This window comes from Homalodisca vitripennis, chromosome 1, assembly GCF_021130785.1.
Source record: "Homalodisca vitripennis isolate AUS2020 chromosome 1, UT_GWSS_2.1, whole genome shotgun sequence".
NCBI classification, from domain to species: domain Eukaryota; kingdom Metazoa; phylum Arthropoda; class Insecta; order Hemiptera; family Cicadellidae; genus Homalodisca; species Homalodisca vitripennis.
The window spans coordinates 64,997,491-65,011,554 of NC_060207.1; the positions used below are offsets into that span (position 1 = coordinate 64,997,491).

At 31.2% G+C, this 14,064-nt stretch overlaps 1 protein-coding gene across 1 annotated transcript in view; it reads right to left on the minus strand.

Moving 5' to 3' along the window:
* LOC124363408 (alpha-1,3-mannosyl-glycoprotein 4-beta-N-acetylglucosaminyltransferase B) overlaps positions 1–13,594 on the minus strand; it is a 134,762-nt gene extending 121,168 nt beyond the window's left edge. Inside the window, exon 1 of the mRNA XM_046818668.1 lies at positions 13,436–13,594. Within this exon, the coding sequence (XP_046674624.1) occupies positions 13,436–13,460 (25 nt within the window). The 5' untranslated portion in view covers positions 13,461–13,594. The remainder of the gene's footprint in view (positions 1–13,435) is intronic.
* Between the last annotated feature and the right edge of the window lie 470 nt (positions 13,595–14,064).

Here is a 14,064-nt window from a genome sequence, read left to right on the forward strand (position 1 = left end):
GATTCCACTTTTTTTATATAAAATTATATTTTAAATCATGACTATCTCTTGTATTAGTACTAGCTTAAAAAATACGGCTTAAAATCTCATCAATTGTGTGATGTAATAAAAATAGGAGTAATGTCATGTTCCTTTCAATGTATCATAATAAAACGCATCATTTATAAATACCACACAATGTATGTTTATGTGGTAGACTGTAAACCATAATAGTCTTTATAGTACTTATATGACAACAGTCTAAAAGATATGTGCCACAAGAAATTTAAATGGACCTTATTTATATAGAATTATTTTTATTTTTACACCGTAGTAGAGTGTTAATTTAATTGAAACCTTCATTTTGGGGAGTTGTTATGTAGGGTGTAGAGAAATCCAGATACTACTTACCATCTATTTATTTGTAATTCATTATAGTTGCTTTATCTAACATCGCTCGGTGACACTTCAGGACTTTGGAAAAAGTTCTGTGAGGAGTTGATGAACAATCTGACATGTAGTTCAAGCCTACATTAATGAAAACTCTTTAAAAACTCAAGAAAAGAACGATGATATAAAAAATACAATTCACACTATAATTTAAAAATGATCACGTAAAGGTTTTTAAGATTGACTTATTAAACTAAGCCATAAAAGTAACATTTAAAATTGATCATCAACCAATTTTATATTTACTCCGTTCTACTATAATTCCGTTTCAATATGTAGGGAATTAACGTTTATACAAACAGACATTTTTAATAAACTTTCTACAAGATATTGAAGGTCCTAGAAAAATACAGTCAATAATATATAGTGAGTATTATTGTTTTATTATGTTCAAAATTTTCAGTGTTCAAACTAGCCCACAGAAGGAAGTAAAGAAAACCTGGAGTACTATAATTACATTTTGTTAAACTAGATTTCACCATGCGAAAACCTACGAACTATTATGAATCCAACCAGAAACTAAAGTTTGCTTCATTTTTGCGTAGTTTAATATATAATAAACACATTTTTATATAGAGAGGGAGATAATAGGTTAGTTAAATCAGTACAAAAGTTTTACCTATTTTATCGCCAAGTCATGTTTAGAACTTGTGCCCTAAATAATCTTTAAGAATATGAAGACACGTATTTTTGTTCACTACACCGATAATTGGGTTTCGGTTAATTTTTACTCACAATAATAATACTTCTAAACAAGGAGTGTTCTACACAACGTTATCTTTGACACGAACACAGACAGGTTAGATAACGGCTGAGTAAACACTAAGTGACGTCACATCGTGGACTGCTGGTAGGCTCAGTCACGGAACACATGTGTTAGGGTAGTTGTATTCGGGGAGCTGATATTCACAAATAAAAAATATAATTGAATGGAATTTGTACATTAGTGAACAGTTTAAAGTCCTTAAAGTTTTATATCTAAATTAAATGTATTATTTTGCAATGTTTTTATTTCATAGCATTTAAAAAGAGAATTGAACTGGAAAATGTCTTATTAGAAAGTATAAAAAACTAGGTGATATTCTTGACTCGCTGGCACCAATGGAAATACTATTCGTTAAACTAGGTAACGACATTTTTATATTAACATTGTTTAGATTGTTTGACCACTTGGAAAAAGTTCAGGAGTAAAAATTAAATTGTTAATGAACCAAATATTATTATTATTGTACATGAACAAGAAGAAAATATAAATTTAAAATGTCACTTAACAGTGAAGATTATTGGGAAGGAGTTCGTAATAAAGAGTATGTACATTCAAATAATATGTCCATCTTGATAGCTTGATCAATTAAATTTTCTTAAAAGAGATATGTTCTATTCTTATATTTCAGAGATGAATTCAATAACTTGAAAGGTCTCAAAATTAGTAAAAATAGAGTTGATTTAATGGGTAAAAAAATTCAAAAGATTAATTTATTAAAACTTTGTAATGGCAGTAGGAAAATACAAAATTGCTGTATGAATAAATAATTAGCATTCGGAGATAGAAAAACAAATCAATCAGTCTCCAATAAGCACAGAAAACCGTTGGCATACATAAATAGTCTGTAAAGAAAAATAAAGTTTGATTAGGAAAAAGCATTAACTTACGATTCAATCATATTTATGAGTTTTGTGATATATCAATAATGCTGTATGAATAAATAATTAGTATTCGGAGATAGAAAAACAAATCAATCAGTCTCCAATAAGCACAGAAAACCGTTGGCATACATAAATAGTCTGTAAAGAAAAATAAAGTTTGATTAGGAAAAAGCATTAACTTACGATTCAATCATATTTATGAGTTTTGTGACATATCAGTAACCCTCTACTGAAAATTACAATCTTACTGTTTTCAGTTATTTACCTATTTCATATATGCTAAATTCCATACATTATGTTATTAAATTTATAGTCTAAAGAAATTCAAAACAACGCTTAAATTTTAACCATCAAGCTATTTGAGACTACATAATTATCAAAGTAATTATTTTGATTGAATTTTCAAAATTGTCTTAATATTCATCAATGTTATGAGTATAAAGTACTATTATTGTATATAATTTTAAAATTAATTATAAATTCAAGGATTATCAAAGAAGGAAGAAGAAGAACTGTTCGTTAAAACTTCTTATTCTGTTTCGTTGTCTGATTAAACACAAACTTGTTCTGACAGGAACGTTAGAACTTGGACATAAACCCATCTGTCCAATTCAAAACTGAGAGAGTGGAGTTCCATGTTATCCTATGTTAATGTCAGCCTACACAAAAGAAGTCTTATTGCAGCAAAGTTTAAATTAAATAACAATATAGCAATATATAATTAATTACTGTGCGGTAGATTTTTCGTTCCAAATAACAATGCATCATGTGAAAACAATGTGAGGAGTGTAGTCTCCATTCCAAACGTTGAAAAAATTAAAACTTTTTAAATCTAGTTTTAATTACTTTTATGTTTAACACTTTTAAGCTAAAATTTATGAAAAGTAAACACTTTTTAATTTTAGAGATAAATTATTATTTTGAAGTAGTTTTTTCCTACCTACACAACGCTACCAAACCTGTTCACATTACCTTATCATCTATCTACTTACTAATAATTCACTGCCTATCTAGACATAAGTGCTACCTTTACACTACTATAGTGAGCATAATAGCATGACGAGTAACAATACTGCGATTATTGGTCATAATTGGGATAAATCGCTACCTCCCCGGTCCCACCCCACTGTACGGCCTCGAACCTCGTGACCTCCAGTTAAGAGTATCATCGGACACCCTTATCTGGATGATGACGTGTTCTTAACTCAAGCATTCCTTTGATCACTAATGATCAGTAGGAGATCTTCTTTACCATAAGGTACAGTATAATGAAGGGTATACGGAGTTTGGCCGGCTGTGGGACCGGATCGCTGTATATTAATGTGTACAAATGTCCATCAAATTAGATCACTTTGGTTTTTTAATGATAAAATCATGTTGATTTGAGAATTAACAATAATTTAGATGTGTTAAACTTAACCAAAACCAAATTAAGCTTACCAGCCACCAGTAGGTTCTGTTACTACGAGATGTGGAATTTTTAATTCCGCACTTAAAAGCACTCATTTCGCTGGATTATTTAGATTCGCACGAATGCATTACAGAAAAATTGTCAGAAATAGCAGTATTTGGTTCCACCTGAAGAAATAATTTGGCAATCTTTCATCTTAGGAAGCCCGGTCTCTGGATCGTTCTAAGCATAAATAACCTGCATCTTTTATAGTAGCTACTGAACATAATTTCTTGGTCCTTATGAGCTCCTAGTCTTATGAAACCTCAAGCCTCTGTATTATGTTTTAGCATCAAACGTTATCTGAAAGCAGGCCTCAAGAATGTCCTGGTTTCTCGTAGCTTTTGCCTCAAGAACTCTGCTATTTAGAGACCCTTCTCGTCTTAAAATATCTCACTTCTGGAAGTTATCTTCTTGCACTACTACCGTCTGAAGGCTGCAAGCCTATCGGTTTATTTGATAACTCGCCTGTTTGAAGACCTGTTCGATATTCATAACACAATCATACCGGCTTTGATAAAAATCTTATACGCGTAGAGACATCCCTTCATTAAAAATCTTAAATTAATTTATGAAATTATTTCTACAGAATGATCATACCAATATCGGAAAATACCATGCGTGCATAAAATGACCCGTAAAATTGTGTAGAAAATAATTTTTTCCTGGATAATTGGTGAACAGTTTTTGCACAGTATTTTTAAGCTAAGTATTTTAGCATTATCAGATGCTATAAAATCGTCCTTTTTACAATCAATTTTGGAATGGTGTTAAAACGTCTTAAATGATACCATTTTCAATATTGCTACTTCAAAACTAATATTAGCTACGTTTATAAAAGTCACATAACAGTAGAAACGTCTGAGTAATAATGTATAAGTGGCAACGATGCTCTTAAAACACTTCATAATTTATTACAATTTATTTAGTGACATTTCCTTAAAATTGCTACAGGAAATTGGTAAACAAATGACGGTACATTTGATAGTAAACTGCAGTGTGTATTAACCAGTCAGTAAGTATTGTACTACAAGTCCAAGAACAATAAAATGAAACATCACGTTGAAACAGGATTACAGTAAGGTATAAGATTTGCAATATAATATACTGATGTTAGGAATCTTATAATTTCGGTTTGTGCCAAATTCATTTATCAGCTTCCATGTTCTATAATGATTGAGTTCCTTTATTAATTTGATAAAACAAAGAACGCTGGACGTTCCCCAACTTCACCTCTCTCTGCTTTCAATTACAAAGATGGATATAGACCAATTATAATTTTAGGATCTTGAAAACAATCTGTAGCAATAGAGCGGAAATGACTTAAACACCAGCTTTGGGCTGCTCAATACTAACGAAATAAAACGAATTTAATGTATGTGAAAAGATTAAAATCTTTCAGAACCTGATAAGATAGTTGTATGATCCAAAACTTTCGAAAGTGGTATAGAAACAGCACTTTTAGCAATACTAAAGAACACATATATTGTTGTTGATGGTGTTATTGTTTATGTTTCTCGAGATTAGTTTGATGTACAAACAGTTCTTGTACCAATACTAAAGAACACATATATTGTTGCTGATGGTGTTGTTGTTTATGTTTCCTTGAGATTAGTTTGATGTACAAACAGCTCTTGTAGCAATACTAAAGAACACATATATTGTTGCTGATGGTTTTGTTGTTTATGTTTCTTGAGATTAGTTTGATGTACAAACAGCTCTTGCAGCAATACTAAAGAACACATATATTGTTGCTGATGGTGTTGTTGTTTATGTTTCTTGAGATTAGTTTGATGTACAAACAGCTCTTGTAGCAATACTAAAGAACACATATATTGTTGCTGATGGTGTTGTTGTTTATGTTTCTTGAGATTAGTTTGATGTACAAACAGCTCTTGTAGCAATACTAAAGAACACATATATTGTTGCTGATGGTGTTGTTGTTTATGTTTCTTGAGATTAGTTTGATGTACAAACAGCTCTTGTAGCAATACTAAAGAACACATATATTGTTGCTGATGGTGTTGTTGTTTATGTTTCTTGAGATTAGTTTGATGTACAAACAGCACTTTTAGCAATACTAAAGAACACATATATTGTTGCTGATGGTTTTGTTGTTTATGTTTCTCGAGATTAGTTTGATGTACAAACAGCTCTTGTAGCAATACTAAAGAACACATATATTGTTGCTGATGGTGTTGTTGTTTATGTTTCTTGAGATTAGTTTGATGTACAAACAGCTCTTGTAGCAATACTAAAGAAACACATATATTGTTGCTGATGGTGTTGTTTTGTTTCTTGAGATTAGTTTGATGTACAAACAGCTCTTGTAGCAATACTAAAGAACACATATATTGTTGCTGATGGTGTTGTTGTTTATGTTTTCTTGAGATTGGTTTGATGTACAAACAGCTCTTGTAGCAATACTAAAAGAACACATATATTGTGGCTGATGGTGTTATTGTTCATGTTTCTCGAAATTAGTTTGATGTACAAACAGTGTTCCTATACAATTACATACACGTAATTTTAACATGTTACTTTTTTGAATTCAGTAAAAAATATGCAAATGGTTACTAAATTCCAGCATTGCAACTTTGACCAATCTTTGGTTCACAACAACAACATAAACGAGATGCTAAGTGCCTTTTTATTTATGTTACCCCAATTCTTGGAAGTTTTTTTTTTAATTTGGTAAATAAGTTACAGAGCCAAACACTGTAAATAAACTGGAGTGTACACTATACGCAATTAACTAAAGCAATAGGAATGACGTGTAGATTTATCCATCTATTTACAAAACGAAAGAAACATATATTGCCCTATTCTAATGTTTAAAATTTAATTGTAGTGGTATTTTAGTGGTTAAAATACTTGCTTGATAAGACTTTGTTATCTGCAAGTGTTTATTAGTTGATATGCTCAAATGGAAGTCCCTTATCGGTTCCTTTTGCAAGCCAGGAGTGGGTCAGGCTAATCATTGAACTGGGTGCAAATTGGATGGTTAATGTTAAAACCCCATTAAAACCCTAGTACCCACACCAAGCTCGTTAGCAAATATGAAACAGCTGACTCGAGCACTTTCCGACCATAGCGAACTCTCAGTTTGCTTACTAGAATAAGCTACTTATGAATGGAATGAAATGGTCATTTGGTCAGCACGATGTCGATTCAAGGAAAACATTTTTTCAAATTTATAACTTAACAAAAAGGTGTTGCCTACAAACCAAGTTCTGTGTTTTAAATAACATCGAATTGACATACTACCTTTTTATAGCTCCGCTTATAGAAATAAAATAATTCTAAATAAGCAGAGTAGGCCATACAACTCGACGTTTTATATGCCATCGCCGTGGTTTAAGCCTTCACAAAGAGGTTGTGTAAACGATATATTTAAGCATACATGTAGTTGAATATATTTAAAAGTTTCTAATGACACTAAAACAATTATATGAGAACTCTATAAGGATTTATACATTTTTTAACTTGTTATATCGAATAGTAAATTATGTTATCACGAGATTGATATATTAGAAACTACTTTAAATATAAGTCATCCAAAAACTTTATTTTACAACTGAGCTTTCTTAGCAAACACGTTGCTATTGTCGGGGAATGGGCCCACTGGACACTTTAAACATATTTGTTACTTCAAAGTTGTATATAAAATTGATAATACCTGTAAATTGTATTTCAATGATTTTAAGATTTTCGATCATACACGAAAATTACATTATTGCAAGTCAACGAGTGGCCGACCGAGGGATTATAACGGGTACCCCCATTTTTCATCATCACCCATTGTAAGGAGAAAGTATTGTGATATTATAAAAGGAATCGAGTTATTATTTTTGGTAGCTTACGGATAGTCAAACAATCGCTTTTAAATGTTCATGTTTATTATCTATCCATGACAAAACGAACGGATTTTGAAAATTCGGTATGGGGTTGTTAATATATAATATTTTCTCTATTGAACATATCCTAATGTTACAATTTGCCCAATAAACTATTAATTAGTTTATTAGTTATTTTTATTAGTTTAGCTCAATAAACTATTAATTTAGTTTTGGTTTTTGGCATAGTATGTTTACCACAACGGTACAGATTACATACCTCTACAAATCACAGCCCTAAATTTGGTAAAGGGTACAGTTTCAAAATTGCGTAAAACGTATTTATTAAAATCCTAATAACGACTAATTGGAAAGTACTTCTATTACGATGAAATTCGGTGTATTAGTATAATGCATTACTATAACTAATTATATAGTTTGTTTTGTTTCTGTCCAAAAGATTTTTAAAACCCATTAATCGTGACTCATATCTAAAAGAATAGTTTCCTCCAAAATATTTTTCTTAGCAAGTTCTAGCGTTGAATATTGAATCCACGCCTATTGATAGCCACAGTTCATTAAGATTGCAAAAGATAGTTAATCCGGAAAAATTTAATTTTAATTCCAAAGAAGTAAATTAATGTGGATACTTAAGAGGTTTTAACGTGGATTTGAGACACGTTTAACATTGACATATACATTTATTTTAATAGGTATTTTAAGATCATAAATATCAAATTTATAAATAAATCTTACAAAATAAATAGAAATACAATGAATGTCTAAGTATGTGAGGGAAAATGTTACTTGGTACTACTTAATTAAAAATACTGTTTCCAGCTAAAATTTAATTTATTTGATTTTTAAAAATTAATAAAACAGTTCTTTTTTGTCATATCAATTAAGATATTGATAATTAACTTATGATACTGTTGTTCAGATTATTCAACGATTGATAAATTAATTTTTCATACAATCGTATTTTTACATTTAACGACTACTATAACAGTGCATTGTAGACGTTACATTAGTGTTTTATTAGCAGACGGTCACAATATATTAATTCCCACCAGAATTACTGACATAATACTGAATTAGAGCGTGCCTTAATTAGTATTAGCGATAATTAAAACATCACTTAGCTAAAAGTGTTTGTCCATTAACGAACACAGCACCTTGTAGATGCAATTTTATATCTTCACTCCATTAGCTATTTTTAATGAAAATGCATAGTTAAGCAAACAAATCGATATGCAAATATTACGTTAAGGTCTAGTATAAAATTATTTAGATAACAAAAACAATTGGTTTTGTCTGAAAATTAAACGATGTTTAATTTTAATAGGTAAAATTCACAAATTCACTAATCTGCAAATACGTATTAATCATATGTACTACATTCTTGAATGAAATATAGAAAATATTCTGAACAACCAATCCATATTTATAATTTATGATACGTTAAATACTCTAATAAACTAAAACTATAGTAAAGTTTACGTTTTTTCTTTATAAACCATAGAAGCAATATTTATATTTGTATATTATAGAAACCTAGTAACCATGACTATGTATATGATACTTTCTAAATTAATTATGATATTCTACGTTAATATTATTTCAATATACAACTTGTTCTTAGAAGAAAACAATTATTATAACTCCAATAAAACGGAATCTATAATATGTACCACCAGAAGGTAGATGAAAAGGTGTTTTGTAATATAAAATCCTGAGTAAAGTAACGTAAATTCTAACCACAGCAGAGGAAACTGTTAACGAGGTCCAGAGCACACAACACATGACTTGTAACAACACTTAGTAGATTTGTTGAAAATTTGCTATCGGTATGGTATTCATATATTAAATTACTCCTTACCTGGAAACAAGGTAATATGTAAATACCCAGAAAAGAATGTTAATCGCCTACAAAGTATTTAGATTGAAAAACAACAATAACAATGCTATGCAATTGTAATAAAACTTTATTATTCATTATGTAATTGAGGTTACTAAGTTTTTAATATAAATTAATTACTAATGAAACACTTATACAACACTTTCCTGAACGTAAAACCTAGTTCAATCGGGAGAAGAAGCGTCACGGTTCGGTTTGTCGAGAAACATCATACAAGTTATATTTTGTGATGAAACACATCAAACACTTATACAACACTTTCCTGAACGTAAAACCTAGTTCAATCGGGAGAAGAAGCGTCACGGTTCGGTTTGTCGAGAACACATTTTGTGATGGAACACATCAAACACTTATACAACACTTTCCTGAACGTAAAACCTAGTTCAATCGGGAGAAGAAGCGTCACGGTTCGGTTTGTCGAGAACACATTTTGTGATGGAACACATCAAACACTTATACAACACTTTCCTGAACGTAAAACCTAGTTCAATCGGGAGAAGAAGCGTCACGGTTCGGTTTGTCGAGAACACATTTTGTGATGGAACACATCAAACACTTATACAACACTTTCCTGAACGTAAAACCTAGTTCAATCGGGAGAAGAAGCGTCACGGTTCGGTTTGTCGAGAAACATCATACAAGTTATATTTTGTGATGAAACACATCAAACACTTATACAACACTTTCCTGAACGTAAAACCTAGTTCAATCGGGAGAAGAAGCGTCACGGTTCGGTTTGTCGAGAAACATCATACATTTTGTGATGGAACACATCAAACACTTATACAACACTTTCCTGGTACCTAGTTCAATCGGGAGAAGAAGCGTCACGGTTCGGTTTGTCGAGAACACATTTTGTGATGGAACACATCAAACACATTTTGATGCCATCCATTAATTCCAGAAACAATTAATTCACTTGCAGATTATTCCAAATTTAGACGATCTATTTCGAGTCCATCACTATTCTAACTCAATCAGTGAAGAGGCAGCTGTAGTGATATGACTTTGGCTTTTATAACATAAAACAAATTTCTGAACGAAGAAGAAGTATTGGAGGAGTCTTATTTTACAAATATAACGAAGCCAAACGCGTTTTACGTTTTCTTGTACACTAAGCCAATATAATAATTTATTATTTAATGATAAATAACAAAAAATGTTTTTTCAAATAATCCATCCAATAGTCTTTCCAATAAAGAAGAGCGTGAAATGTTTAAGGTTTTCTATTGTTCTTATAACGCTAAAATCAATATAGCCACCAATAGAACTAAATCTTTTTCCCCAGAAAACTACCAGAAATACTGAGAGCATTATTTTATATGACATATTATGTAGTAATAAAGATGAAAATTCTATAAAAGGGAATGCAATATACATTCAAACTGATACAGAAAGCAAACTAGTACACGATCCTTACAAACAAACCACTCCAATCTCGTACACATAGACATATTAGTCTATCTAGAGGAAAACTTTCACTACATACTATATTTTATCTGTAGTTTGACAGTTTGAACTAACTCACAGTCAGATGTTATCCAATAGACCGATTTAAAAATAAACTTTGTTTCTCCAGTATAGACTAATATCAAATTCGTCAAAATAACTACAGGATATTAAAATTCTCCATACAATTCTCCATGAAGCAATGTAACTCACACTGTAAAGTTTGCTTTCAGTATGCCAACTTATCCAAAAACACACCTGCAATGACGCGTCATTCTAATGAATAAACCATTGAAATCATTGTCTTGTCATTATTGGGAAGCTGAGCAAATGTTTCCCACTCCCAACAGAAAGGCAATTGAGTTTTCTAAGGGGAAGCCATCGTTGTGCGTAACAAGTTTTACCTGTCAGTAAATGGAACAGGTGTTGAAGCACACAACGTTCAACACAGGTGTTTTATTTATTCTAACAGGTCCTTGTGACTTTGGTGCGCAAATTATTGATTGGAAAACACGTACATTATGTTCCCTTTAGAGAAAGTACTTAGGTAAAATTAGCTATAGTTCTTTTTATTTACTTCGTAAGGGATTCCACAAATCATAAATTTATAAAAGATCATTTATACTTGTCAATATTTTACATAGGCCATTTTAAATGTACATCACTTTGTACTATCACAAGGATATTTTACTAAATATTTTAGCTACTTTAGACGTTGATGTCATGCTATGTAACAAAATAAATTACAATAAAAACATAAACACCATCCACACTTTACATATTAATTTACTCAAAATTCAAGTACTTCTTAGCTTATTTGTAGGGAAAATTTTAACAGTTTTGGTTAAGTCATTTTGGAACCAGTTTTTCTCCACATTACAAAGACCATCTAAAATAAACCTTTTGTAACATACCATGCTTGTTGTCGTAGTAGGTCTCAAACTAATCATTGACTGCGTTGAAGGATGTCCATACGATTTATTACGGAAGGATTCCGACCTTGTGGGTGTTTGAAAATATCCTTTATTTTAACGAAAAATATTCGCCGAAAGAACATGTTAGAGCGGTTCAACCTGTTACCATCTACATTTATAGTTAAATTGTCTGACTACTCTTTAACTGTATATGCAATATGACGGTACAGGGTGAAACATTTTAAAACTACTGAACTTGGAAATTTATAGTTTTCATTATCAATATAACCGTAGTAACAACGTCATAACTCTTTGTGATTCTGCTGTACTAAAGGATAATTTAATTTGTTTGACAAAAAATTTAAAACTTTAAATTTGATCAGAATCACTGCATCTTTTAGGGAAAAAAACATGGTATGTTTTTCTAAAGTCTGTATTTCTAGTTCATACTAAATTTTGCCCAACCATTGAAATCAGCTTCAAAATTGTTAATAGTTAGATTTAATAAATATTAAAGTTTGCAGGTCAATATAAAACTCATAGATACATAGTCAATACCTATGCCACCAGTGATTGATACGAAAGTTAATTCAGGCATACAGTTGTATAAAAAAATTACTGAAAGGATTAAAGTAAACTTTTTGAGCGATTACAATAAACATTACAGGGTTTTAAATTTGTCTAGGATATTATATGAGGCATAGAATATTATAATAATCTTGCTACTATAAATTAAACTAAATGTTAATTGAATTTAGATACCTTACAAACCAATAATTCAATTCTTTTCTACAGAAAATGAGTCAGTTGAAAACTGTGACCGTGTAAGGAAACCAACAATTGGGTAGTGTAACAATGTTTTCTGTTCATTAAACACTAAACTGTTACTCGAATGATGTATTTGACGTAAAATCGTTAGTCATACATAAAACATTCCACAACTTTCTACATATCACAGTCCCTTCTGTCTACCGTTCTCCAACAATATATAATGTCTTATCTCAAGGCAGAAGAAATATTAGTGGAATCTCTTCCAACGACATTCACATGCTTCAGAAATTCAAGGGGTTTCAAAAACCCCTAAAGACACAATAAACTAATACACATTTCTTCCAATAACCATTACGGATTTTAGAGAGACTAAACACTAAAAATGGCTTCTTAGGTTTAAGACTACGCTACGTTCGTAGTAACCCGGATGGTAGTAGTATGTATGTATATGCAATATGCAGTGTCTCATAACTCTCTACCAATATATTGGTGGAAAGTTCTAGGACACTCTGTATATAAACATTTCTTAACATAAGAAATGGCTGTTTAATATTTTCTATGCAAACTAAATTTGTAGTAACATATTACACTAATAGGAGATCAGGTCCAGTAGATGTGATATTCAGAATTTAGAAGTTTACTACATTTTATTGTATTAATTATTTGTTAACTGAATGGAGATAAAAACAAAAAGCCACAATCAGTATAATTTTAGTAATCAGATAACTGGAAACCCTAAATTTCACAGGGTGTAAGTTTAGACAAGGGAATGGTTGTTTTTATTGTAACTTGAAATTACAAAATTCCTACATAATAAAACTTTAGAGGTTGAAAGATACATATATCAGGGAAAATTTGATTTTAACTCGAAACCAGAAACTAAATAAACTGTTAAATATATAATTTATAATATTATATTAGGTTTAAAAATTTAAAGGATCTAGCATATAGTTCGTTACAAACTTACTGGGCCTAGTATCACTACAGTAATTATCTGCTTACTTAGACGAAGTTAACTTACCAAAATACAATCTCAATCTAACCATTTCCAGTCTAATCCCTCGTACCTTACTGACAAGAGTGTTTTCACTAAAACGGACCCATGTAAATCACAGATACAGAATCACTGTTACCACGGAATACTTGTGACACGTATGTGCAGCTGGTGACAAGACCGCCTCACTACTCACCTGGCAGACAAGCCTCGACGCCTAACCTTCACACTTATCTAATCGGGAAAATTGGACAAGTTGATAAGATAACGCTCTGAGGATTGGTATGATAGCGTAGCTTTAAATGTACACCCTTCTCAGATATGTAAGCTTTGAACTTGTATTATTACATTTACAAAAGTTGGTAGATTCCAGGAATTAATGCATGTCAGCAAGCGCGAGGGGTCTCATGCCTCTCAGAAGACTTCTCGATTCCACTTGTCCGTTTTGTTATTCCCACATATTTCTTACAACAGGAGGATTTATAACTGTCAGTCAGTTAAACTTATAATGGTTAAAGCAAAACCGGCATGTTACTTAATCCTGGGTAATTCGATTATTGTCCATAAGCGATAACATCGTTAACCACAAATTTCTAGAAACTGGTTGGAAAGAAAGGGTTGCTGATAGATCTGGTAAGCTACAGATGACGACTTTT